Source organism: Camelus ferus, chromosome 5, assembly GCF_009834535.1.
Source record: "Camelus ferus isolate YT-003-E chromosome 5, BCGSAC_Cfer_1.0, whole genome shotgun sequence".
NCBI classification, from domain to species: Eukaryota; Metazoa; Chordata; class Mammalia; order Artiodactyla; family Camelidae; genus Camelus; species Camelus ferus.
In genome coordinates this window covers 61751172-61779060 of record NC_045700.1, presented here as the reverse complement: position 1 = coordinate 61779060, position 27889 = coordinate 61751172, and the positions used below count along the sequence as shown (strand labels likewise).

The following is a 27889-nucleotide window of genomic DNA, read 5'->3' as shown; positions in this document are numbered from 1 at the left end:
GCAAACTTTTTATGTCAGAAGTTTATTTTATTGGTAAAATATTAAATAATATACAGAATTAAAAACTGCACTTACACTTCTGAGAAGAAATAAATCTTGGACAAATTATATGCTTGTTCCTGAGATTCCCTAAATTTATTCCAGTAGCTGTGCACTCAGACAGTACAAACCTTTATAATATAATCCTTTTCACAAAGTATTACAAAGTTTCTGCAGCTTCTTTAGTTGTACACACATACAGACACACACTCACACATGCATATACAACACTCATACACGTATACACAATACCCACATACATGCACGGAACATGTATGTGTGTGCATTAAAAACAAAGAAAATACAAGTCCCACATTTTAGTCTGCAACGATAAAACTGTTAGCGGAGGTCTCAAATTGGTATATAGCAGAGTGACTTGTCACATAGCTGCAAAGACTGTTTCAGTATTTCCATAGTAAACCTCATTTTCTGAGGTATGGAATTTGAGCCTTAAAAAACTGCATTACACTGAGCAAACCTGACATACAAGGTCTGGAATTTTAAATTTACATATATATTTATATATATATTTCTTTTTTTAAACAATAGTTTTTATTTTCCCAAATTATTAGTTTGAAAAAAATGAGGTTTACTGGTTTGACCTATTTTTTTTTTTTTTTGCTTCTAAAACTCAAAATATCCTAGAAACTGTCAAGCAATTAGTTTTTAAAGTAGTCTAATTACCTTTGGTATTGTTAAAGAAAAAAGAAATCTAAAATGGCCAAGACACATACTATACAAATGCAGTAACTGCCTTTAAAAGAAATGCCAAATAAATGTTATCTTTTAACAAAACATGTATTTACATTACAGCAGTTTTACTACAGGGACACAGGTATAAAAAAAATCAGCATACAACATATAAATATGTATGATACGAAAAATACCTCTTACTTAAGTTTGTATGAAAACAGGAGTGTTCCAAATATTTCTTAAAAATTTTCTCCAATAGGTGATAGGTAAGTGTTTAAAATTGAGCTAAGTGCTTTGCTTTTATTTTTATGTTCATTTCCAAAAGAAGAAAAGTGAAATAAAAAAAAATTAGGTCCTTAATTTAAAACATTGGGCAAGGGTCTAAGAGGAAATTCAGTAGTTAAGAACTTTAACTTTAGGACACATTTCTCAGGCAAAAGATTACCAATTTCAATGAAAACTTAGCCTAAATAAAGATACCATGAGATTAGACTGGTGGTTTCCACATTCTCTAATCTTTTTGACTGTGGAGTGTTTTTCTCTTTGCTTGGTGTGTCCTTAACATACCATGATTTTCAAGGGTTTCTTTTCGTCTTTAAAGAAAGAATAAGAAAAATAACCATAGTTTTTAAGACTTCAAGGAAAGTATTGCACTTGTACAGAAAGGAAAGAAAAGCATCTTCTAAACTAAACAGCAGAAGCAATCATTCCGGGATTGCAAATAACACATGGTCTAAAAGGTTCCACTATTAAGAGCAAATGTGGAGCCTGGGCAGCCCCCTCTGAACCTGGAATATTATTATAGTAATGTTAAAGCATCTTCCCCCAACTGGGAGATAGTTAAGACTTTTTGCTTTAGATTTTTAACATCTTTCTAGCTTCTTGCAAAAACTTGTTTAATCTCTCATAATACACATTTTAGGAGGAAAACCAAATCAGAACACAAAATCCAGCAAAAGAAGGGAAAGCAAACACACCATATTATTATGATTACATAATCTCTGAAGTCATATTTTAGATACCCAATATTTGAAAGTGAAAGTAACACAAGAGTTATATACCTTACTAGTTTTAATCCAACTACTTTTTTAAAAATATAAAACTACACTTGAGTATAAAAATATGTCAGCAGATTATACAGCCAACGAAAATCACACACACACAAAATTAAGACTTAAGAGATCTATGAACTGGAAATAAGAGTTGACCTAATCTTCAAACTAGTAGGGGGAAAGAGACAGAGACGTCCAGAGACAGTGATTGAAGGGACATAGACAGAAAGAAGAAAAAAGGTGGGGAGGAGTAGACAAAATCTAAGAGATCACAAAGAACTTTGTTACACAGAAGGGGAAGTGATTTATGTTCAAAATCTGAGAGTGCTTGACAGTCAAAATGTTTTATCACAGTTTCAGAAATTGAACTACTTTAAAAAAAGCCAACACAAAAGAATAAAACAACAAAAAACAAAACCCAGAGTCCTTCCCTTGTTACAGTGTATTCATTAAAAAAAAAAATCCATTTCCAGTAAATTAAGTAGAATCCTGATAAATGCATAGTCAGGGATTCAGTGACCTCCACCCGTTCAAGAAGCTTTTTTTTTACTGTGTCACTTGAGGTAATTTGAAGGGCCCGATTAACTGCAAACTGGCTTATCTGTACCTATATGAAATTTTATGCTGTACTTTACGTGACTTAGCAGAGGGCCTCTACATTTTATATTTTATTCACAATAAAAAGGACATCTTAGAAAAGTAGTCATTCACGTACCACTCTCTGTATGGGATAAAGATTAATTCACAACAGATCTACACAGAAAATATACAAATGCAATGTTATGGGAGAAAAACCCATAAACAGAATTGGGAACTTACTTCTAAGAGTGCGTGTGAAAAATATCCACAAACAGTACAGCAAGAGAAAACTAAAAGGCTAGAAATATACATAAAAACCTTATGGAAATTCCAAAATTTTAGGTTTCTGCAATAAATGTAAAAATATTCAAGGTGTCATTATTTGGCCTAGCAGTACACTATGATAAAAAGAAGCACTAGCATATCACAGCTTCTTGGTCATGTGACATTTGCTTTGTATAACAAACAGCTCTTTTTTTTTTTTTTTTTTTAAAGCTGTCATATCCTAACACGTCCATTGCAGGTAATACACAACCATGGCAGGAAACCATCTGAGATTATTCTCTGGAGAATGGCAATGTGATGAGACTGTTCAGTTTTGTTTTGTTCAAGGAGAATTAATTAACTGCTTTTTTAAACATTGTTTCATAAAACATGAACAGATTAGAAGACAGAGGTCTAAGGCTAGCAGACCACTAGTCTATAGATGGAATTCCTAAACAATACTGTATTTTATTGACCAAAAAATTCCACTAATAAAGCCTTGTACAATGCTAGGCCTTATTCTTCCTTAAAAACAAAACAAAACGACACACCATCATGCAATCCACAGCTAAAATTTCCCTCTACCTCATACTTTGTCTGCATAATCTTGTAATGGTGTTCAGAAATACTCTCAAACTAAAAAGATACTAAAATCTGGTTTCAGAGTTTCCTTTTACTTTAAGCAGATGCGCTGAAATGGAAGTCTCTGTATTGGAAATTCCTCTAACAGTTTTGACCTAAGGACACTAAGATGAGTTATATAGTTATCAATTTTAAGTGATTTTTAAAAACACATAATAAAAGTGTTGCAGAGCTACAGCAGCTAACCAACACTCTTTCAATGCATTTTAAAAAGGCACCAATATAAATAAATTTTATAAGTATTTAATACATTAAATTCAGGATCTTAAGACCAGTTACTGTATATTTTAATTATTTTGCAGAAACTGGAGGTTTAAAACATTTCTAAGATAACTTTCATATATACAAACTTCAATTTCACCCCAACTCTTTTTCTCTTTTGTATCTGGGGGATTTTCTGATTTAGAATAATTTTCATACAGACATTACTTACTAAAATAATATACAAAATATAACTAAAGGTGACCATAAATGTAAGGTATCCCTTTTTTTTTTGTAAAATGAACAGTTCAAAGTTAAAAAAATAATGTAGCCAGTACCTCTTATAATCTAAGTTCTGTCTTGAAGCCAGGGGCATACAGGTTTTTGTATTTTTGCAGCCTTTTCTGTTCTTTTTTTCCACCAGAAGGAATCACTTTAACAATAACATTTGGGAAATAGGTAAAACATAATTTCCATCTAAATGCCTTCACTGATGTAAATTTTGTCAAACATTTATAAAGTATCATAAAAACTCCATGGTTTTTTAAGGGGTACAACTGAGACACAAAAACCATAAATATAAATAATACCAAGCCCATGAAAACATTCTTGTCTTTCTCCACTTGCCAACAAGTAAAAGTTTCTTTTCTGTATTTTCTTCTTTTTCTGTATTTTCCTATTCAAAAGCAATTTTTGTTTTTTTGGTTTTTTTCACTTTGCCTCTCTCTCTCTTTTTTGATTGTTTTGTTCTGGAAGTAGATAGTAAAGACTCAAGGTTTTCAAGGTTTAAGTTTAATAGTTGCAAATAGTCCTAAAGATGTGTGTGTGTGTGTGTGTGTGTGTGTACGTGTACGTGTACGTGTACGTGTACGTACTACGATGTATGCATACAACTGTTTGTATGTATGCAGGAGAGACAACCTCTACTTTGGAAGCAATCCTGAACGCTAGTCTCATTCTCCCATTTTGTCCCTCCAGAAAAGTCTCAATGGAATGTTTCAATAACTCGAAATCTCTTCCAATCTGTTTATTGGTCACTTTCGCTGTTTTCAAAAGCCAGATTAGAATGGCTTTTTAAAAGAGAGAGGCAACACATTTCTCTAACAGGAGCTGGAGATAAAATTTTGGGCAAAATTAGGGCAAAGCAGTGTGATGAATTTCTGGATTTTTGCCAAACTGGAAAATAGAGAGGGCTAACCCATTTCTATGCCCCTCAAATACTCTAATGTGAAATCTCACCTAAACGGGGCATATCATTGTTATGTAAAACTTGATTTATTTGGTGTCTGACCCTCGTATTTATTTTTAGGTGCTACAACCTTGCACGTTTTCTTTTGTGAAGAAGAGGCATGCAAATATAGCCATCCAGAGGTTCCCAGAAAGCACTGTGTCCACAAAAATTCTGTTTCACCTACACATCTGAGTTGACTTTGTCCTCATTTGTCCCTGCCACACCCTGAACCATCTTTACCTCTATTTGTTCCCCAGACCATGAAGCTAAGAAAGTACAAGTATACAACCGTAGCAAATACACTCTCAAAAGTATTAAGTCCCTTCAATAAAAAAGATTTTCAAAAAGATGAAGTCAGAAAAGGAGAGTGCACTAGTACTGTCTTCATGGGGGCACTGTACAACTCTCTAGGTTCACCTAAATTCAATTTCACCCCAGGGCAGGTAGGAACATGATTGTTCTGGAAAAAACTGGAAAAAAATATTATACTGGAAAAAATAATAGTAAGCAGGAAAAAAATTCTAGATGATGCCAGCAGAAATTCACACACAGCCAAAGTTATGAACATATTGACTCTCATCCAAATGTTTCCTGAAATTGTACTAAAACACAAAATCACTAACCTTAAATTACTTATCTTCCTCCAAAAGGAAAAAAAAATAAAGAAATTCCAATGATTTATGAGTGGTTAGGGTAGGTGAGGTGTGGGAGTCTCAAAGACATGCTTTACCTTTGAATACACTGTATGTTCACAACGTAGTAATGTACCAACGCATGCAGAGAAATAGAAAAAATGACAGTTGATATTCTATTTAAAACATTTCATTCCTCTGTTTTAGTGCATTCTCTTAGATTTAAAGGAACAGTTTGGACATTTCTCCAAAAATAATCACCACAGGGGCTAGTAAAAGAGAGTTGTAACCATTTTTGCCTAGCTCTAGCTGTGTTAGTGCTTAGAAGTTGCTTACATAAGCAGATGGTAAACTAGAAAATGAGTGAAGAACAGTATGGGGGCCAGATTTGCTCAACTGTCCATAGTTGTCTAGTCTTGCTACTTCTCACATAATTCTGTATTAAGAAACACAGTTTCAGCAGCCCATTTAAGATTTTTTTTTTTAGAGCAGTTATCAGTTCCTGCTTAACAGAATTTCAGTATTCATAAATGGTTATCAGATAATCCAGTCACGGTCAGGCCTGTCCTCCCTAAAAACAAGCAGTGAGTTCTCCCTCCCAGGGTGTCCCTCAAAGTGATCTGAACCCGTTTCATTCAGTTTTTCCCCCTCTAACGCTGTGCGACTGCAAAGAAAAAACAGGGCACCCATGACATTAAATTCTGTACATGAAATATGGCAACCTATGCATGAATTAAAAGAAGAAAGTCCTGTAGTCAGGGATTGAGATTCATTTCTGACAAGAATTTATAAATAGTTGCATGTTTTTGGGACAGAAAAATGTGCAGAACGTGGACATTTTAGCTTGGAGGTTCAGTCACATTCTAGACTCCAAGAAGGATCAAAATAAACTTTGTTTTGGTTTGTTTTATCTATTGTTAATGTACCGGTTACAAAGAAGTTCCCTTACCCTTGTACCAAAACTGGTAAATATTATTGAAGAAATACTAGAATAAATAGCCCTAGTTCCACAACCTTATGGGGTTCAAGTTACCACATTCAGGTCAAGTTAGCAATTGCTCTGAGGAGATTTTCAAAGAAACAGCCTCTAGCAAAATTTTTAAGACCTTCCATTAGAAGAGTAAAAGATGAATGGATTATGGACAAAACACTGGGTGGTCACAGCTTGAAAAAAAAATCAGTGAAAAGAGAAATACCAGAAAAGGGATTTCTGAGTGGGTTTTTTTTCCCCCTACTGTTAGCCTAATTATATTTTTCTGCTGACTGGTTAACACTGATTAAATGCTGACAAAGTGACAATTGTAAGCACACTTTTAGAAACCAATATGTATCCTATGCTGCTGTTACATTAAAACTTTAAAACTTCCCAAATTTAAGAAAAGTAGAGGTCCCTCTGGAAACTACTGACTGCCTCTTAGCCACTCTTAGACCATATGTTATTCTGAAAACTAGATAAAAATACTATTCATTAAAGGTGTTAAAAGTAAGGCTGCCAGGGTGTCTATAAAATGCCAGTCATCAAAACTATGGAAAAACAGTGCTTAAGTTTAGAAAAATAAGATCCTAAGACCTCAGATGTACTGTAGGTATCCTTAACTACCTGTAGTTCAAAAGTGTTGCTATCTGGTACAGTGTACAACATACCGTATTTTAAATTCCATAGGGGAAGTAAACATAGAACCCACAACAACAACTCATCCAAGGAGTTACCATTGAAAATAATGTGTTTGTGTTCCATGATCTCTAGAGGAGAAAGAAAAAAAAGTTTACATTTTGAAACAACTTCTTCTTTGAACAGTAAAATTACTTATCCCATTTTAAACTGCGAAAGTCCCACCCAGAAAACACTCTTTCCTGCCTTCAATCATAATCCTGAACATCAGTGGCAAATTAGAATCCTAAGTGAATCTATATGAATTGAGTGATTTTTTTTCAAAGCATAAGATACCTTACTTATATCTATGCATGGCAGAAATGAACTGCTCTTAAACTACCACAAAATGAACAAGCCAAGTTGTCAAGAAACAATATCCCCTGTCCCTTCTCTCTTCTGTTTCTTCCTTATTGTAATTAGGCAGAGCAAATGACACTGTGTCCACAAAATAAGAATTAAAGAAGACAGTAATAATATTAGAAAGAAAAAAAAAGGTATGTCAACATCTGAGGAAGGTGGGATTGTAAGTGCAGTATTTCTTCATGTGCAGTTCACTACTTCATAGGGGTCCCCTTTGGAATGAAAAGGCCTAGTGGAATGTGTGCTCCCCTCGAACAATGTGTGATGAAAACTCGTAACGGTCCTGGCTTCTGTAGCCACAGATGTTGCATTCCAGTGGGTCCCGGTAGCCATGGCAACCCATGTGAATGGTGTACATGACATGGTCTAGGAAAAGGACTCGGCAGTGCTCACACTTGAAGGCCCTAATCTGTTCTCCTTCTCCATTGAAGACCTTGTAGATGTCCTTCAGCGAGCCCTTAGGAGCCTTGGTATCCAAAGCCTTGACATCCTCCTTCATGTAAGCTGGGCTTTGCTTCCTCTTGGGATTTAAGGCAGGGTTTCCTTGGTAGGACTGGTGGTCATCGTGGCTGCTTTCTGAGTCAGTAGAATCTAGGCAGCTATTGCTGGGAGAGGCCTCTCTTTCCTGGGGTCGACTCTTTGGTCTGATGAGAGAGATAGGGCCATCCATGTTGTTTTCATGACTGTCGGAGGTTTCCCTGCTAATGGGTCTTTCTATCCTATTTGGATGATAGACCTGAGAATAAGCTGAGCTTATAACTGGGGCCACCTCAGCAATTGTGCTTGGCGGGTGCTGCATCAGAGGGTGAAGGGCCTCAGCTCCAAGGTAGGTGATTGCATTGTTGATGGCTTGGTCCATCATATGAGACTGCATCAGCTCAGCCTCCTTCTCATATGTTAAGTTCATATCAAAGTGAATGTCTGGGTAGCTGAATCGCATGAGCTTTTCCCCTGAAAGGGAGAGGGGGAGAAAAGTGAAAAAAGAAAAAGAAAAAAAAAAAACCCATAAAATTAGTGGTTGGATTAAAAATTTAGAAGTGCAAAGTTAACTAATCACTTCCATTTTCCATAATATAGTATAATCATATTCTTTAGATCAAGTATTCAGGCTTTTTAATTCTGCTGCAACTCACAAATAATCTTAACCTACAAAGAGGATTAGTAATAAAAACTTCACAAGCCATCTGCACTTGTTCTAACGTCACTGTGAAAGTGCACCTAGCCTGAAGGGTATGATTGAGTGTGTGTTATCTTATTTTCATTCTCTATTAAAATTTCCGCTTGTCTAGAGCTCAGCAATTACAGGAAAAAAGAAGAAATACCAGGTGAAAATAAGTCAGAGATTATACTTGTTTTTGCATATTTTCAACATCAGTGACCAAGCCTCAAAGGTCATAAAAGTGAGAGCGATCGGGTTGTAACACCTGTTATCTTACTGCTGTGTAGCGTTAATTTGGCTGATTTAGATGCTATATTAGAGAAAGATTATAGACCCAATATATGTCATTCTGAAAAACTAAAAAATGTCACTATTAAAATACTGTTAAAAGTTGTATTGTCTGATAAACTGAATAAAATTTAGGGTTATATAAAAGTAGGATATTTCCAAAAGCACTTACTCATAAACTTGGAAAATATTACATTTCATTGTTTTGCTTCTAGAAATGGATAATTCTTCATTTTTGCATCCCCCTTTTCTTATTCAGACATGTATGCAATGGTGCTGGTATGCACACCCACTGTTAGTTTTCCATACTTTTTCTTGATTGAAGGACATTTGTAGCTTTCCCTTTAATATTTACTTCAACTAAATGAATTTTACTCTACTATTTTACTTCACCATAATATTTAAGATTAACTGTAAGAGAGTTTGGTGTATAATAATGAGTAGTTCTAATTTTTCTCTTTTATGTACTGCTCGCTTTGGATAGAACAGTTTATCTTTTAAAAATTCTGTTACTAAACCGATGCATTCTCCTACTAATTTCTTAGTTACTTTGACAGGTAAATCTTATAGATATATGCTTTTTTAAAATATATGTGAATTTTGTATAAATGTTTCGTATGTTGCTACAGATACCTAACATGTAATGTTGATCCATAGAACTGTATTCTGGAAAAACACTCACTTAGCTAGCATTATTTCAGGTTTGAAGAAAGGTCCCCAAAATGAGAAGAGGGTAGTGATCAAAGTAATGAAAATGAAAGAAAAAACATAGTAAGTAGTTTTCTCACAGCATCCAAGAGTTAAAAGTTAAGCTAGAAAAACCCAATCTATGTTTGCAAAGAGCTTACAATTTAGAGGGAGTGACAACAATTCAGGGATCATTTATAATACAGTGTGATATGGGGTATGGGTCAAGTAAGTAGAATACCTATAACTCATAGTAAAAGAAAGCTTCTTGAAGAAAGTGACATCAGAGATAAGACTGTGACGATAGTATTAGCCAAGTGAAAGAATGATTGCGGTGGAGCAGCCGGTAGGAAGGCTCAGAGGCAAGAGGGCATGGCTTGTTCTAGGGATGACTTCTACTCCGACTATGGCTGAGAGTGGAAACAGATGAGAAAGATGGCATCAGATAATATAGGGCTCACTCAACGGCTAAGAGATTTGAACTTTATCCTGAGAGCAGTAAGAATTGAAAGGGCTAAACAGGGAAGTGACTAGATATTTATTTAGCAAGCTGGTTTAGGAAGTTGTTACTCTAGAGATGTAGAGATCATGGTTACTTCAACTAGCATAGTGGCAGTGGAAATGGAGAAAATTCAATCAAATGGAGAGAAATGTAATACTGTAAATAGCAAAATAAAATATTACTAGAACTTGGTGATTATCTAGACACAGAGAATGAAAAATAAAAAAAGAGGTTAAGTATGAAGCCCAGGTTTCTGGCCTGGGAAACTCAGGGTGACAATGGGATAGAAAAGATGATGAAGTAAGATTGGGGAATGCTATGAGTAATGCAGTCATATCTAATAAGTACTGAGATAGACTCTCAAACTCAGGAGAGAGGTCTGGGCTTGCGATATAGATATGAGAGTCACCAGTTGATAGAAACTTCTGAAGCCATGGGAATAGATGGTATCACCCAGGCATAGGTAAAGTGTGAAAAAGAGTAGGTCAAAAATAGAACTTGGAAGAACACCAAGGTTTTTACGGCTGCCCATAGACCAGGGCAAGTGGGATTCCTGCACTGAGCCCCATTGTTTGAGAGCCCTGGGCTTTGCTCCTCATGGAATAAGGAATATCTAGGACTAAGGGAATATGCTTCTCTGGGGCTTACACCCTAGACCATACTCTGGGTACCCAGGACCCCAGAATTCCTTGCCGAAATGGCTCAGAGCTTGCAGCCAAGGTCACACAGTCCTCTTCATAGCGTTCCATCCTCCTAAGTGCCAATTGTGCTGCTGGTATGTACACTCTTAAGCCTGAAGAATAGTCAAGACACTACTCTTTATTGTCTGTGTGCACGGTACAAGGTGAAAAGAACTTGGATGTGCAGGCTAAGCTGTCTACATATGTGTGAATGAGGCCCCTTTTGGTATTGGACAGAATCAGGAGTGGGTCTAAAAGAAGGACCTGGCTGTAGGCCAGGGGGTGGTGGTTCCGTTCATGTGGCCACAGTCTGGGGTAGAACTCCAGGGAATCCAAGAAGTCTATATTTATTTGAACTCAGTCTTCCAGATTAGGAGGTTAGAACACAATAGTTTTTAAGCCTGATTTATAATATTAAAATACTTAAGCATGTGAATTGAGGTCTCCACTAGTTCTACTGCACCATTTGCTTAGCTGTTGGGGTAAATCCATAAAGAAGACTGAGAAAGAACAGTCAAAGAAGCTGGAAGAAATGCAAGAGAGAAACCAAGGGAAGAGAGTGTTTCAAAGGGAATTAACTATTCAGGAGTGGCAAATGCTCTCCAGCAGTTGTGTAAGATGGTCTAAAAAGGGTCCATGGACTTGGCACTGTGGAAGCTAGAGCTACCCTCAATGAGAATAATTTCAGTAGAGCATGAAGAAGAAAGCCAGGTTTCATAGGCTGGGGAATGAGTAGAAAGAAAGAAATTAAAGAAAGCAAGCAAAGAGAACTCCTTGCTAATTCCATCTTTGAAGAGAAAGAGGAAATAGGTAGTAGCTAGAAGGAGACTTGGGTTTGAGGGAAGATTTTTTAATAATGAGAGTGTATCACATTGAATACCAAAAGAAAAATGCCAATAGAAGGGGGGGTGTTGAAAATACATGTGAGAGAGGGGAAAAATAATAGTGGAAGATATTTTGGGGGCTAGGATAGGAGACTTCCGGAGCACATGAAGAGGAATTAACTTTATTCAGAAAGAAGGATGCTTCTTCCACTGAAACAAAAAGAAAATAAGAAAGTATTCATGTGGATGCACATAATCCTATAGGATTAGTAGTATACTGAAATCATTTCAACAAATTTATTTCCTATGAATCTAGATGTAATATCACCAAGGAGTGAGATACCATGTTTGTGGAGAGTAGAGAAATGCTGAAGTGACCACAGTGGTGAGAAGGAGAGAAGACTACTCAGGGGTGAATGAGAGGAGGGCTGACACTTAGTATGGATGGGACAATTGATATTTGAGATCAGGTGTCCATTTATTTATAGTGAAACCAATTTATAAGGCTGTGGGATTTTCTCTGAAAGTAGTAGCAGCTACGTAGATATGGGAAAGAAGCTCAATCAGCTTCACTAGGGAGTGGGGTTTCACTTGGAGAAGGTGACAGAAAGACAATGAGGCAAGAGAGTCATGGAATCTAAACTGGATAAGAAAAGAGAGGAGGAAAGAGATATTTGGAAAGTTCAGGGATCACTGGCCTGGAGGGCTTGATAAAATCAAAGAGCAGTATTTAACTGAGAGATATGATAGAGAGGAATTTACAGTAACTGTGGAATTATGAAATTTCTCATTTTGAAAGACATTATAAAAACAGTTACTATGAGATGTTTTGTTATACAGCTGACCCTTGAATAACATTGGTTTGAACTGCATGGGTCCACTTATAGGCAGATTTTTTTCAATAGCAAATAGGGTAGTATTACCTGGTCCACAGTAAATACTGTAGTATTACCTGGTCCACAGTTGTTTGAATGCAGAATGGTGGGTATGGAGGAACTGTGTATGGTGGGCCAACTGTAAGTTATATGCAAATTTTCTACTGCACAAGGCTCATTGCCCCTAAACCCTGTGCTGTTCAAGGGTCAACTGTACATTACTACTAGGACAAAATCCAAATAAAAAATAGCATCAAATTCTTATAAAAATATAATGTCATTATTTTAGAATCAAATGTAATTAAAATATCTATCCCTCTTTTCTAAGAAATATAGTCAAATCAAATTGAGAGTAGTGTCTCTAGTTCATAGGAAAGATGAAAATGTTACAAAGAGCAGAATGAAATAAATTCAGAAAATAGAACAGTAATAAATTTCATATTTTCCCAACTACACTAGTGTCTAGTTGAGATACAGACATTTAAATGGACATCCATCAAATTAATCAATTTTAAAAATAGATGAACTGGCATTTTTAAAGAGTTACTTATAAAAACGAAAGAAAGATAGAAATAAAAGTAACCTAGGCCCAAGGCAGACATTTGGGTGTACTCTCAGGGGCTAGTTGTAAACTAACCTAGTATAAAGTATAATTGTTAGGTCTACCCTTAAGCCTCCTTTCAATGAATTCTGTCAGTTAATCTCTCCAGCTTGTCTTAAAATGGTATTTTGGTGATTTTTAGTTCTTCAATTTTAGATCGAAAAGAAATCTTCTCTAAGTGTTTGTTGGAGAATTTTATCACCCTTTCCTCCCTGAAATAACCTAAAAATAAGATTTTCTCCCAGTCACTACTCAACCCTCATAAGGATATTCTACAATGTGTTTTGACACTAGAATATGAGACTCTATTTTTATCTTTTCTAATTTTTACCCTATATAAAGTCTATAAGAATATATATTACATTGATAATTAATGAAAATTCTTTATATTGAATGTGTTATTCATTCAGTCTTTTAAAAAATTAGATGCTTTTGTATCCTCAGAGATACTCTGACTTAGAGCATGCAGAATGATGACAATTCTCAGTGTATCAAATAAAGATTATCTGAGGGCTTGGAAATGGAAAAGGAAAGTCTAATGCATCATATTTAATCTTTTCAGTTCAAAATCATAGACTGGATGAAAACAAGGATCAAATATGAAATATAGATCTAAATATGAAACACCCTGAATGTAGACAGCTGTGTTATTTTTTTACTGCAGAATTTGAAATAAAAGATTTCTCTTCATTCTAGATGAAATACTAAAAGCATTAACACTGTGTAAAGAAAACAGTTTAAAAATGTGGTGGTAATGCAAATTTTAAAAAGATTACAAAACTGGCTAACGGGCTATACCATTTCCCTTAAGCATTATTATTTGTTTCACTTTATATATTATTTCATTTTGAGATAGCAACTCACTACTATCAATCTTTCCTTCATTTCTCCTTCTTAGGCCCATATACCCAGGGGTGTGTATATGTGTGTGTGTGTGTTTGTGTACACAGAGTGGCATAAAGTAGAAAAGGACAATGGAGAAAAGAGATGGGCCTTCATTTCATGAACTTAAATACACCATATATATTTCTAGCACATGGGAACTTGCCTTTGCTCACTAAAATCAGCTTTTACAGAAATCAAAGTCTTTGGGATGCTTACCCACAAACTTTTGTGGAGTGGAGCTTTTACGTTTTCCCATATTCCCCGTGAGCTTCTCTATGACAGCAGGTCTCTCAAAAGGCACCAGAGAAATATTGTTGTCCATAATAGGCTCTTGTTCCTTACAATCTTCCATAGGAGGTACTATATAAAACCATACAAAAAATGTAATCTGATAATGTCTTCAACATTTTAAAAAGATACAAAGCTGGAATGGCCATCTCAATGTGTGTTATACAAACTCCTATGAGCCAGTATGCTTGAATAAAAGCAAGCAGAATGAATAACCTCTAGTGTTAAAATCAGTACGCTCTCTAATTTTACTCACACACACAGAGGATTTGTTTTTATCCGAGTCTCTCTCGGATCAATGACATAAACTGTTGCCACTATTGGTGGCCAACATGTTCTTCTTGTTTCTCATCTCATTCCTCTGAAAGCTTTTTTAACATTGATTAAAATCAATACTACTTTAAAACTGCATTATTCTCAAGGCTTTTGGAGTTGATTTTTCTAAAACAATTTAACTAAGTCAACTTGTTTTGGAGGAAAGTTTAAACAGACACATAGAATAACAGCACAATATTTAATCTTTTTTTTCACCCATGTATTTTCCTGTAGCAGATTTTCTATTTGATGAGCTGAGTGAGTACTGGCAGTAGCTACATACCTGCACAAAGCAGCCTTCATGAAGGAGATCCAATTCTGAACATGTCCATGCATAGTAAACGGTGACAGCTTTATGATTGCAATTTATTTTAAAAAGAGCCCTTCAGCAAGATAAAAGAATCCATTTCCAAATTGGCATATTTGCTCACTAAACTACTGCTCTAATTCATTTGACATAAACTCTCCAGTGCTGCTCCCTCTTCATCCCATTTGTCTAAGTTGCTATAGGCTAATATATTCGCTCATAGCTATTGACATTAGATATTGACATTTATGGTGTAGACATTCTAGAACGTATAAGAGTTGTTTTTGAATAAAAATACTGTCAAAAGACATTTAACTGAAGACAGAGTAACATTGGAGACAGATGAGGTCAGCTGATTAAAACTAACATTCACAGAAAAGACCCTAACTTATTATTTCTTGATTACTGTTGATTTCTACAATTGTACCTGTGCCAGCACTGTTTGGAAACCTAAAGGTTTCATATCTTAGGATATCTTTAATTGTTCATCATGCACTGTAAAATGATTTATTCTGCTCCTTTCATTTGTAAAGGAATGGCCTCACTGTGCACAACACAAAGCATTATCCTTTATAAGGGTAGACACTTAAAGTGAGAAAGCAAGAGATGAAAGTCAAGAAAATCCAGTGCACAATTCAGGTGACCTATTTAATAACCAACACAGCTGCTGATTTTGAAGAAATGAAAAATGGCGTCAGGAAAATGTTTTCCTAATTCATACATGTTTAAAGAAATAAACATTCATTCTAAGTTTTGGGTTAATTTAGTATAGCCTGGTGGATAGGCTAGAAACATTTAATCTTCAATGTCTGTTTTATAAGAGGTCCTCTGGTTATGAATAGCAAGGGGTTCTGCAATTATTGGATGTTAATTTGAAAAAAAAATACACGATTAGACTTAGAAACAAGGAAACACAGGTCATTTTCTATACTGATATAATTCATGATATCAAATGCAAAAATCATGTCCTCAGGTATTACATAGAACATTATGTCCTCTCTTAGCAACAAGGAAAATAAGAAAAAAAATACTTAAAAAAAAAAAAGCAAAGAAAGAATGACCATAGAATTCAAATACGGGAGGCCAGGAGGATGGAATGGCAGTGGTGATGTGGTGGGGAGCCATGTAATTAGATACAGATTATTGCCAAAATGTTAGCTTTTGTTTTAGGTAGTGAATTCACCGGCTCTTACTACATTATTAAAAAAAAAATAACTATATAACTGGAAAACAGGCCATGAATGGACCAAAGATGAAAATATGTCATGAACCAAGATCCAAAATGAAAGAAGGAAAGAAAAAAAAAAAGTTTGTTGTTGTGAATTTTGCTAAAAAACAGCAAAACTGGTTAACAGGGTTTGCCCCAAAATTGAATATACTAATTAGTTTTGAAATGAGTATTCTAAAACTTGGCAGTTTTGCTCTAAGTCTCACCTTGAATTTTCATATTTGCACACATTTAACACTCAAAACGAAACCTGGGTGTGGGAACTGTCCCACACCACATCCACCTCAATTCAGATGATTTGTCCCAAGTTCAATGAAGCTCATGTGAACTGAAAACAATGACTTTGGCAGAGCTCTGGTCTAACTTCTACTTCACCACAGTCCTTTACATATTAAATATTAGTCTTGTTTCTACCATATTGGCAATAATAACAACAACAGACTCACCCTATGTGCTAAGTACTAGTTTAAGGCTTTCCATTTGATAATTTATTTAATACTTTCAACAACCCCCTGAGATGGGTACAATTACCAGCTCCATTTTACGATGGATAAACAAAGACCCAGAGACGTAAAGTAATTATCTCAGTGTTTATATCCAGTTGGTTGGGAATATATGAGTAGAACCTACCTAGGTGGTCTGCCTCCAGAGCCTGGGCTCTTAGTCACTATGCTGTATCATTCTTGGTAGACATACTTTGAGTGCTGACTTTGTATAAACAAGTTTGAAATATTTTTAAGGTCTGCCATTGAGAAATTATCTGATATATTTTATATATTATGCAACTAATCTGAATTATTTGCCTTCATGGATCTGAGTGCAACTCATCAAAGTGTTTCTGGATATTGGTTGCTTGAAACACAAAACAAATTCTCTACTTAACTCTATAAAGCGTTAATCGCACAGTGATACATTCAACTAGGCTAAGAAGATACTAATATGTAAACTGCACTTGTTAAAACAAACTTGATAACCAGGTGTCTTTCTTGACTTTACTTTTAAAGTTATAACCAGAATAAAATATATTTATCCTTGCATTATTCCATTATCTCATCACATTGATAAATCATAAAGATCCATACAAGCATTCCCAACATAGCCGTTTTGCCAAACAATTCACTCAAATTTCAAATTCTAAGAAAGACAGTCTGAGGAACCTAGATTAGGTCACTGTCCATCCACTGGCCAGAAGAGGGCAGGGCACCTAGACTGACATCCCACCATGGCTTCTTGCAATGGGAGACAGTTCTCTAAAGGAAAATGGAAGTCTTACTAACTAAAGGAGGAGGAAGGTATGTACGGAAAAACAACAGATGTCTTCTATTTTGTCACAAATTTTCTCCAGTTGCAGAACTGAAAAGAAACTTTTCATTTTTCTTAATTATATTCTTGATAACACTGGACAATACTGATACTTGCTTTGGCTTCTGTGAAATCACTCTCTCCACTTTCCCATCCTCTGGTCTTACTCAGCTTCATTGCTCTTCCCACCCCCCTTTCTGGTGTGTTCTTGGCCTTCTAGATGTCTCACTCTATACTTACCCACATAACCTTGTAAAACCTATTACTTCAGGCTATGACCTATATAATGATGGCTCCCATATCTTTTTTTCCTACCCAGACTTCTTTCAAGAGCTCGAGATCTACATATTCAGCTTCCTCCTAGACAGTTTCACTTGGCTGTCTCTCACAGGTGCCTAAAAGATAATGTGTTCAAAAACTGAAATCTCTGCTTCCCTCCCCAGACTTCCTCTTGTTTTCCTAATTTCCACCTCAGTGAATGGCACTACTATCTATGTGGTCATCAATGTTAGACACTTCTGGCAAATCCTAGATTCTTCTCTTTTCACCCAGTCTCCTGCCCCTCCTCCTCCCTATCACCTCTCCTTAGAGATATATATGCATGAAGGTACCAAGTGTTTCAGATACAGTATCTATAGTTGCTCTCAATTATCTTAACTTTTCTGCATATTCCTGGCTACCAAGCCCAACTCAATCAGGAAACTGTTGCAATGGTCTACTTGGCTCTACCTTGATTCTTCTGATCTATCTTCAACATTTCTAGCAATAAAATGTAAACATAATAATATTTTTTAGGATAAAGTACAAAATTCTTTGCTTAGCACAACAGGCCCTTGATGCCCTGTTCATGGCCTATATCTCTAGGCCTTAACACCTTCCAATTTCTCTTGCCTTTACCAACTGGGCTCTAATTGTACATAACTACTTGTAGATCCTTAATCCACCATGCTCTTGGGACTTCTGTTTCTTCACACATGCTGATCTCTCCACGTGAAATACCTTTTTCCATTTATTTAGCTGGCTATCCTGCTTTTCAGAACTCCACTCAAACATAACTTTCCCTAGAAATTCCTCTTGGACAACTACTGTGATTTAGTTACCTGCCCTCTGTGCCCCCACAATGTTTATCACTCAGTGTCCTAACTATTGGTTAGATTTACTGGTCTATTTCTTCCAATAGTTGGTAAGTGACTTTGGGGTAGGGACTGCATTTCTTCTGACTTTGTGTGTTTAGTACCTTTTATGATATGAGACAAATATAATGTTCAATGGGTGTTTACTAAATGTCTTAATGAAGGAAATGTTGTCACCCATTGGAAATAGGTTGAAGAAGCTTACTAGAAGTTTAGATGTTCCCAGATTTGTCTCCATCCTTGCAATAAAGAAATTCCCTTTATCAAATAATTCAACACATAAACCTAAGTCTATATATTCTCATGTTAAAGTTGGCTATCTTTCTGGTTCACACTTCCATTTTTGTCTTCAGGCAAGGAGGAAATGATAATTACATACTTTGCTTTTTTCTCAAGCTAAGAAGACTTGAACAATGAGCATAAAATAACTTTGAAATAAGATAATCTGCCATAAAACCCAATTCATTATTATCTTTCTTTCCAAAACTACAAGTCATTAATTTCCTCCCTTTCCATCAAACTCGAGGACTTATGGTTCTAACTCCTAAGTATGTCTTCAGTGTTTCATCTGTTTCTTCTCCTGCTGCCTCTTTTTCAGTTTCTCCTGCAAATCCTCACTTCTAGTCTCTCCTCACACTCCAGTCAGGCATCTATCCTATATTCTCCATGGGTGCCTTTTTTTCATTAGAAGACACATATCTGATTACCCCAGAGAAATTCAAACATTGGATTAGCGTAAAGGGCTCTTTCTTTGTATCACAACCCACTATTTCAGTCTTATTTCCTATCCTTGCTTTAACTCTACTGTGTTCAACATCCAGGAACTTGCTAGTGTTCTTTTATAACCCCAAGTCTTAGCCTATGGCAACTTCTCTGCCCGGAATGTATACTCTCTGTGATCTGTCTGATTTATGCAGTTTTTCTCATCATTATGTATAGCGTAATTACTTCGTGTACAAAACATTCCTTGACTTCTGCAGACAGAGTCAGGTCACTTCTACATCTGTGCTTCTGGAGACATGTATATATACCTTTATTAGAGCATTTGCTTCCTTGTATTTGTCTACTATGTACTTCCTACCAGACAATACATATAAGAACAAAATTATGCTCCTTTGTCTTTATATTCCCAGAACATTCTATAGAGCTTGGTACATAGCAAGCCCTCAGTAAATGTTTCCTGAGTGAAGTGAAAGAAAGCTTCTTTGAATTCAGATACTTCCTCACTAGAATAGTCAACATGGGGAAGGACATGTTTTGAAAAAGAGAGGATAGGAAATACAACAATGTCAGATATGAAAAAAAATTGTAATTTCAAAGAGCTAATGAGTAACCACAATGATGGCAACCCCTATACCTACCACTAATAGAAAAGACAAAAAAGAGACAAGATGTAACAGAACAATAAGAGAGGGAAGGGTATAAATATAAATTTCCCCGTGGCTCTGTCAAAAACGAGACACATGCCAAGCTTTACATGTGAAACAAGATTAATGATGAGCTCTAGTGGCATCTTCTCCATATTGCCTCTCTTACAGCACTTATCTACCCTTACCTCTTACAGCCAATTCTCATTAAGCATGTTAACAAAAGGAAACAGAGATGAAGGGTAATCTCAAATTATTATTACAACACCCCTAGAAAAAGTACAGCATGGAGTAGCATTAAACTCATGTGGTTAAAACTCCATCCAATATTAAAGAACAAATATTTGGGTCTATATATGATATCAAAACCTACTTCCTGGCAAGGCGCATGGGGATTGATGCTGACGCTACAGTTGTTTAGAGGTCTTTTTCTCCCAAAATATACCTGTTTAAAATTTCTGTCACCACTTATTCTATAGCTGGTTAATCTATCAATAGTAGTTATATACTGACTATAATTATTTATGGACACCTTACCTCCCTATAACAATATAAAGTCTTTTAGGAGAGATTCTATTTCTTATTCACGTGTTTGCAACACAGTTTCCTGAATAACTGTGACTGGAAAAATTAGTTAATAAAATTAATAATCTAATCAAATGTCAAAACTGCAATGAGAGAACATTATGTGGAAAACCTAGTAGGAGTGCCATAAGGTGTCTCTGGAAAATTTGGCATTCGCCAAGCCTCCACCAGCTACCCTACCTCAAGCCACCTCTAAAAGTAACCATTTGAACAGAATGGTGCTCAGTAAGTATATGAAACCTCAAATGCCTAAGTTAATGTTGATAAGTAACATAAAACTTTACTATTTCTTAATATTTAATGCCCTGAAATAGTAAAACAAACTATTCATTGGGTTTTTATTGTCCATACAATCACATTTAATTCTCACACCAAGTCTGTGAGTGACAGACTCAGACACCACCTAGCCAGACCAAGGTTGTTGAACTCCTAAGTCTACCATTTTAACCTCGATGCTCTGCATCCCATGCTACGTTATAAGCTCCAGTAATGCAAGCTTGCAGTACCAAATTTACAAAGACTTCAAACACAGACAGGTTTTTAAAAAAATGTTACTTAATGATAATAACAATATAAAAACAAAAAACTCTCTCCTAACAATGACAGAATTAAATCTGGTTCTTTAAATTACATAAACCATCCTCAATACAAAGAAATGCTTCAGTCATTCAGGATAACAAAAGAATTTAAACTTAAAAAGTTCCCAATTCAACAAGTATTCACTAGCTGTCCAACAGACACATTTCCATAAGTACATTCGATATAAAATAAATAAGAACCCTGCAAGTAACCTGTAAGCTGTCTATAAATACAAAATAGATATTTATAGTTTAAAAGTGACTGTAGGATCTCCCAACTGTACTATTTAATGCTGGCCAAATGTTTTTCAAATAAAAAATATGAACATATCACTCAGTTAATATTTTTGTATATACTTATATTCATAATAAAATCAATCAGTAAAAAAAAAATAGGACAAACAGATGCTGCAGATCTAAAGAATTAAAATCCATAATTCTCTTTTGTAAGGCTGGTTGACTAACATTAACTTTTCAGTTACAGAGAATTGTTAATTGATAAACCTTAGAGAGTTTTTCTACCTGCTATCGTGTATTGTGGAGGTCAGGATGTTTTGTTTGGGTTTTGATTTTTGTGGAGGGAAGTGGTGCCTAATTTTAGTCTAGACTGTTCCTTACACTTGTAAAAAGCAAAATTTCCAAGATAAATCCCAAGACAGATTGGAGGCATTTTCAGTTATGCCACTGATCACTTACCTAAGAGAAATGAAAATACACAACCAATTACTTCTTTTAGAAAACCTATAGACTTATGTGAAACCATCTCAAACTATTGGTGCAGGCAATAAGAAAAAGAGTAAATAGTACCTTTTGGTGTATTCAAGGCCGGCTGCCAGCATTATGTTAATTCAAACACAGACTATCAGAAATAATTTGGGTGGATCCCAAAAGTCAATAGAGCTTGTTTGCAGTGTCCCAAAGCTCAACTGGTTTCACGTGCTTAAGAAAATCCCAAACAAAATGAATGTGATCTAAAATTGTTTTAAAACAGAGTAAGATTTTACCTTCATGCTGACAGGCAGAGAGAACTCTTTAACCCATACAAAACTACGAAAGCAGTAGAGGGGAGAATGGCGATGGTGAATGCCGTTGTTACCCACCATGGTGACTCATGACCTGCCCAGCAGCCTCCATGCTGACATTCTGGAGATAGTTGTGGCAGCGTTCCTTGTGCTCCTCCAGTGAACTGCGCTGCTTGTAGCTTCGTCCACAGTAGTTGCACTTGTGAGGTTTCCCCACTGTGAAGAGAACTCAAGATCAGTGTGCTGGCAGCTCTCCTCCAAAGCCAAATTCAGAGCTAACTTTTGCTAGTCTGGAGGACGCATTTATATGCTTTTCAGAATTAAATCTCTTCCTCCTCCACACTCCAATTTAGGTGACTAAAGATAATAAATTTCTACCAAGATTAAAAAACAGCAAGAAAAGGCAGACTATACCGTTGGTGACAGGGGAAATACTGAATCAAAAGCATGCTCTGACTGTATCCTAGACCATGAGAGGCTGATGATCAATCTTCGAATTATCTGACTCTTCACACTAACACTTACTCTTACACAATTCTCTCAGCTTTGACTCATTCAAAAGACAAACCATGATGAGAATTATTTTTATTTATTCAGGGGGGTGGGAATGCAGAATTTTACTGAAGGAGACTAAGATGCAACAACTCAAAATGTCATTGTTTAATGAAAAGATTATTCATGGGTACCAGGAAGACTAAACAGAATTCAAGTGATGAGAAAAAGTACAGATAAAAGCAGTGAGTTTCTCTTTTCTTTCCACCTTGGTAATAACTATTCACACATGCAAAACTTTGCAGCAGTTAAGTCTATTCTCCCACATCAGCACTGTTCTTATATTACCGAGAATTAACCTACTAGGTGCTTTGAGTCAGGATTATTGACAATAACCGCTGAAGCCCTAACATATTTAGTTATACAATGACAGGGATAACTACATATTTCACATTCAGGAAATGAATTATTTTCTACTAGCCAGAGAGCCATATTTCAGTAAACCTTGTAAAATACTTCAATGCTCATATTAAAAAAAAAAAAAAACACTTAAAAAAATTAAGAAGGAAAAAAACACATTTAGGGAAAGAGGTGTGTTTTAGTGTATGACTATTCACAAGGCTATCACAGAGCACTTTGATTCTTGGCTTTGAATGGATACAGAAGACCATAAAACACCGGGTGGTCGGTTGCCAGAGCCCTCAGTAAAGCACAGTGTAAATCAGATCAGCTGTTCTCATTTGACTCCCTTAGGAATCATTCCGTTTTGCCCAGAGGACCAATAGACAACTCACATGGTCAAAGATAGCATCCCTCACTCTCGCCCCCGTAACTAACTCATGCTATGACACTGGTCATAACCAGAACTGAAAGACTTTAATAAGGTAAGGTATTCATGGCTGCATAAAAATTTCACTACACTGATTTAAAAATAACGAAACTAGCCTTTAGATTGTATTTGCATGTAAACTCAAATCAGTTATTTCATAATCACTTTTTTTTATAAACCATCTTAAAAAACAAAAGTAAGGCAGGATTAGTCACTTCTAAAAACCTAGGTAACTTCTATTTATTTCTGGGAAGTAAAAATGAGGCAGTTCTGTATATTGTGAAGACTCACTGTGTGAGAGCATTAAAAAATACAAGAAAATATTTTTAGTCAAAAACGTTAATGTAAATAATATAAATATATTGACATGTGATTGCATTCCAAGACATGGGGCTACACATTACAAAGAGCCTTTGATGAGTTTGATCTGAACATATTACATATGACATAAAAAGCCTTTGTTGAGTTTGAACAAGTCTATTAAGCAATTGATACTTATTAAGCATGTACATGGTAGTCAATAGCCCACTATAAACTAGTTCCATCATCTCTGCCTTCCCCTTTATAAGTCCTATTGCATCATGTCTTATGATACTTACGTTTCACAGTGAACATATCTTCTACACTTTCTTCCCCTTATTTCTCTAAGAAATCTGATGCCTTCTCAACTTAATTAAAAGATAGTTCCCTGCCACTCCCCTTGGCTTACAAATCCCTATAAACTCGCAACTCACCAGATAAGAAAGAAAAGTCTACTTTTTACTCCTCTCATTGTAGAAGTCTGTGCCATCTGCTCTACTTCAGCTTCTCCCATTTTGACATCTATTTGTTTAAAAACATCACTCTTTCCTCTTCATCCCATCCTTGTTCTCGGTGAGTACAATAGGGATTTGAGTAAATTGTTCTAAAAGTATAACTTCAATTTCCCCCAACCTTTGTCTGCTTCCATTCCAGCAATCCACAAACTGGGCGACATGCTGGATTTTGACATCTCTTGTAAACTATTCTATATCCAAGAAATGTGCTCTGGAAATGCTCCAGCGTATCCTTCTACTTCTCTCATTTCATACATATTTATTAGAAGCCTACTATGTACCCACACTGGGACGAGGCTGAAACGTGGAGTGGAAAGCAAATTTTCATGGTGCCTATCCTCATGCAACCGACAGTCTGGTGAGAAAGACAGATATTTAACAAATGGAAAGCAATATACTACAAATTGTAGGTAGATTCTACAGAGCTAAAGCATCGTAAGCTAGTATAACATGAGGAAGCCAATTTAGTTTGAGAAGTTTGGACAGGAAGGTTGGCCTGAGGTATGAACACATGGGCTGATAACTGAAGAAAAAGTAGAAGTTAGTCAGATAATGTGGAGCGCAGGGAGGGTGAGGTGGAGGAGAGGCAGTGTTTCCGAGAACTGCTGTCAAATCTATCCATTGGCTTTTGTGTACTTAGCTCTTTGAAAGTTTGGATCACACCCTCAATACTCTTTTGAAAATTATTTTCAAACATCATCAACAGTCCCTGCCAAATCCAAGGGCTCTACTATCCCCTTAAGACCACTTCCTGTCAGTTCCTTTGATACTTCCTTTTTTTCTTCCAGCTTTATTGAGATATAACTGACATACAGCACTGTGTAAGTTTAAAGGGAACAACATAATGATCTGACTTACATATGTCATGAAATGATTGCCATAAGTTCAGGGAACATCCACATTTCTTAAAAATCAAGTTCATGAAAATATTGTTTATATTTATTATACTGTATATATTGTTTCTTTATATATAATTCTATAATTATATATATAATTCAGAGAAGAGGACTAGTATTTTGCTACTTTTTTATAGATGTTATTACACAGTCACACTATCTGAAATGCCTTCATTCAGCTATGACTGAAACATTTGAAAAAAGTCATCAATAGCCTCTGAAACAGTAAATCCAGTAGACTTTAATCCTCAGTCTTGCTAATTTCTTGTCACTATCATACTTTCAGGAGTCTTGAATCTCCTGTTTTAGCTTCTGGGATTAGATTCTGCATCCTCCCTTACTGGCTTCTCAACCTTTTCCTACCTGGCAAATGTGTATGTTCCTCCAGGTTTTGTTCTCAGTACAGTAGTCTCTTCTTTTTCCCTGTAGATTAAGCCATTATTTCTATATAAAACGTCCATGTCGTGCCCAGAATAATTTCCCATGTTTGTAAGCTCCTACTTGTCACAGGCATTTTAAAAATGATCAAGGTGAACCCAAGGACATAGTTTCCTCCTCTGTGCTCTCACCGTACTCTGGACATACTCTGTTGATGCATCACTTATGGTAACTGCATTGTAATTATCCATTTGATATCGGTTTCCCTTGTCCAAATGAGCTCTATCATGAGGACAGAGGTCATGTTTTACTCAGTTTTGAATTGATAGAGCTTATCATAGTTATTAAACGCAGGAAGTATTCGGTATGTATTTGCTGAATGACTGCACTTCAGACTCACACTTCCAATTGCCTTTTGAGTACTGCCTCGTGCATATTCCTCTGAAATCTAAAAAAAAAAAAAAAAATCCAAAATCATCTTCCTCTACAAAACTACTTCTTTATCCTGAGTGTTCTTTTGTGCTAGTGTTACCACTGTTTTAATAAGTTAGATTCACGACAAGGCAGTCACTTTTGCTGCCTCCTACCTCTTTTCCCATATCCAAATAATTGCTAAATTCTATATACTCAATTTCTTAGTGTTTCTCAAGTTTATCCTGCCTTCTCATTCCCACAACCAATACCCTAGTTCAAGTTTTCATTATCAGTAACCTGGGCTAGCATAATAGACTTTAAAGCACGTGTTCTCTTCCCTTATGTAATTATGTTATTCCCCTCATCAAGAACCTTCAATGACTTTGAACTTCTATTGAACAAAGTCCAAATCCCTGCATGTGGCATTCAGCATCCTATACTGTCTGGTCCCAAAGGATACATCCCATCTTCTACCCCAGGATTCAGCCAAAACTACCTTGTGCTTTTACATTTCTGAGTCTTGGTTCTTTCTGGAATGGCTTCACACAATTTCTGCCTCTTGAAATCCTACTCACCCTTCTACTCCCAAACTTCCTAACCATGTCCCATCCCAAAGCGATCCTTCCTACTGAAGAACCATAACTGTATCAGCCCTCACACTCACGAAACATAACATTCTGTCTTGTATTACTTGTGGTTGCAGTTGACTCATGAACAACAACATATGAATTATTTCAATAAATACATACTACAGCACTGTGCAGTATGCAGTTGGTTAAATCCACAGATGTGGAGCTGTGGATATGGAGGTCTGACTGTAAAGTTATATGTAGATTTTCCACTGCAAGGGGGAGAGGGTTGGTGCCCCCCCAACCTCCGTGTTGTTCAAAAGTCAACTGTATTTATACATTCACTTTGATCTCCCATGTTAGAATGTTCTTGAGAAAATAAAATAATGTCTTATATATCTTTGTATCCTCCAAAGAGTTTAATGTGGTGATGTGTTCACAGCAAGAACTAACAAGTGGAGTTTCCATGAAAGGCATAATTTCCTGACTCTAAATATTTTTCTCTCATTGGTTTTCCTTGGATTTGTTTCTAATTTAAAAGCAATGCATCCATATATAAAATGTGAAAATTCACCAGAAAATTATTCATGATTATATCATTTAGAGATAAGTTATCTGTAACAGTTTTATATCATCCTATTGTATTTTTTCTATGTATGCAAATACATATTTTGTCATGAAACTGGGTCATTTTACACATTGTATTTTATAATCTGCTTATTTTACTAAATAATATATCTTGAACATTTCCCCGTGTAATAAAGTAGTATCTTTGTTGCTGCTATTAGGTAACATTTTTTTCCCCAGGCTTTAGAATTATGATATGTTGATTTAGTTTGTCTTAGAGTTCTTAGTCCTTATCTTGTTTACTTCAACAATTTTTCTTTTTACCAGTTACTATGCCCATTTTTGAAAAAGTCAAGTAGCCTTAAAAAGCACTTAATAGACTATATAGTCTTCCCCACCCCGACCCCCACCCCCAAGAAATCATGATCTATATTTCTCCGTCCTCTCTGTTTGGAATTTCTATTAATTTGATTAACTATCCTTTTACACTTTTTACTTTTAGAAAAATTCCTCCTTTTCCTTTGAATTTTTTTGTAAAATATTTTCTGGCTAACATAAATTTTAATTTCTTCTTCTTCTTGCCTATTTTCTTAAAAATAGTATTCTTCTGTTTTATCATGGGTACAATAATATTTTTCTGAGCATAATTTTTTTCTTTTTAAAAAAGTTCTTCTCTCTTGATACTGTTCTCTGTTTTCTCTGGCTTTTTTTCTTTTTATACTGGTGTCTGTATTGGAGGCTTTTCTTAAATGTCTAGTGCCTGAATGTTTATTGTCTGTTCATATTTAACAGTGAGGCTCTAAAAAGCTAACTGGAAGTTCAGGAAACCTAAGTGAGGTTTGTAAATTACTAGTGAACTATTGTGGAGTGACCAGGTAATGAAGCAACCTCTTTATTATCGGACCCCCAAAACTTAGTATCCACATGTCTTTTCTCTAAGACCTTTTAATTCCCTT

General features: G+C 35.7%; 1 protein-coding gene across 8 annotated transcripts in view; it reads right to left on the bottom strand.

Moving 5' to 3' along the window:
* Nucleotides 1-572: 572 nt before the first annotated feature.
* The window catches only part of IKZF2 (IKAROS family zinc finger 2), a 159490-nt gene continuing 132173 nt past the window's right edge, over nt 573-27889 (bottom strand). For all 8 annotated transcript variants that reach the window (XM_032479933.1, XM_032479935.1, XM_032479932.1 and 5 more), the window contains 3 exons: nt 22052-22189; nt 14065-14208; nt 573-8298 (listed from right to left, as the gene is read on the bottom strand). In XM_032479933.1, coding sequence (XP_032335824.1) covers nt 7577-8298; nt 14065-14208; nt 22052-22189 — 1004 coding nt within the window. In that variant the 3' untranslated portion in view covers nt 573-7576. The remainder of the gene's footprint in view (nt 8299-14064; nt 14209-22051; nt 22190-27889) is intronic.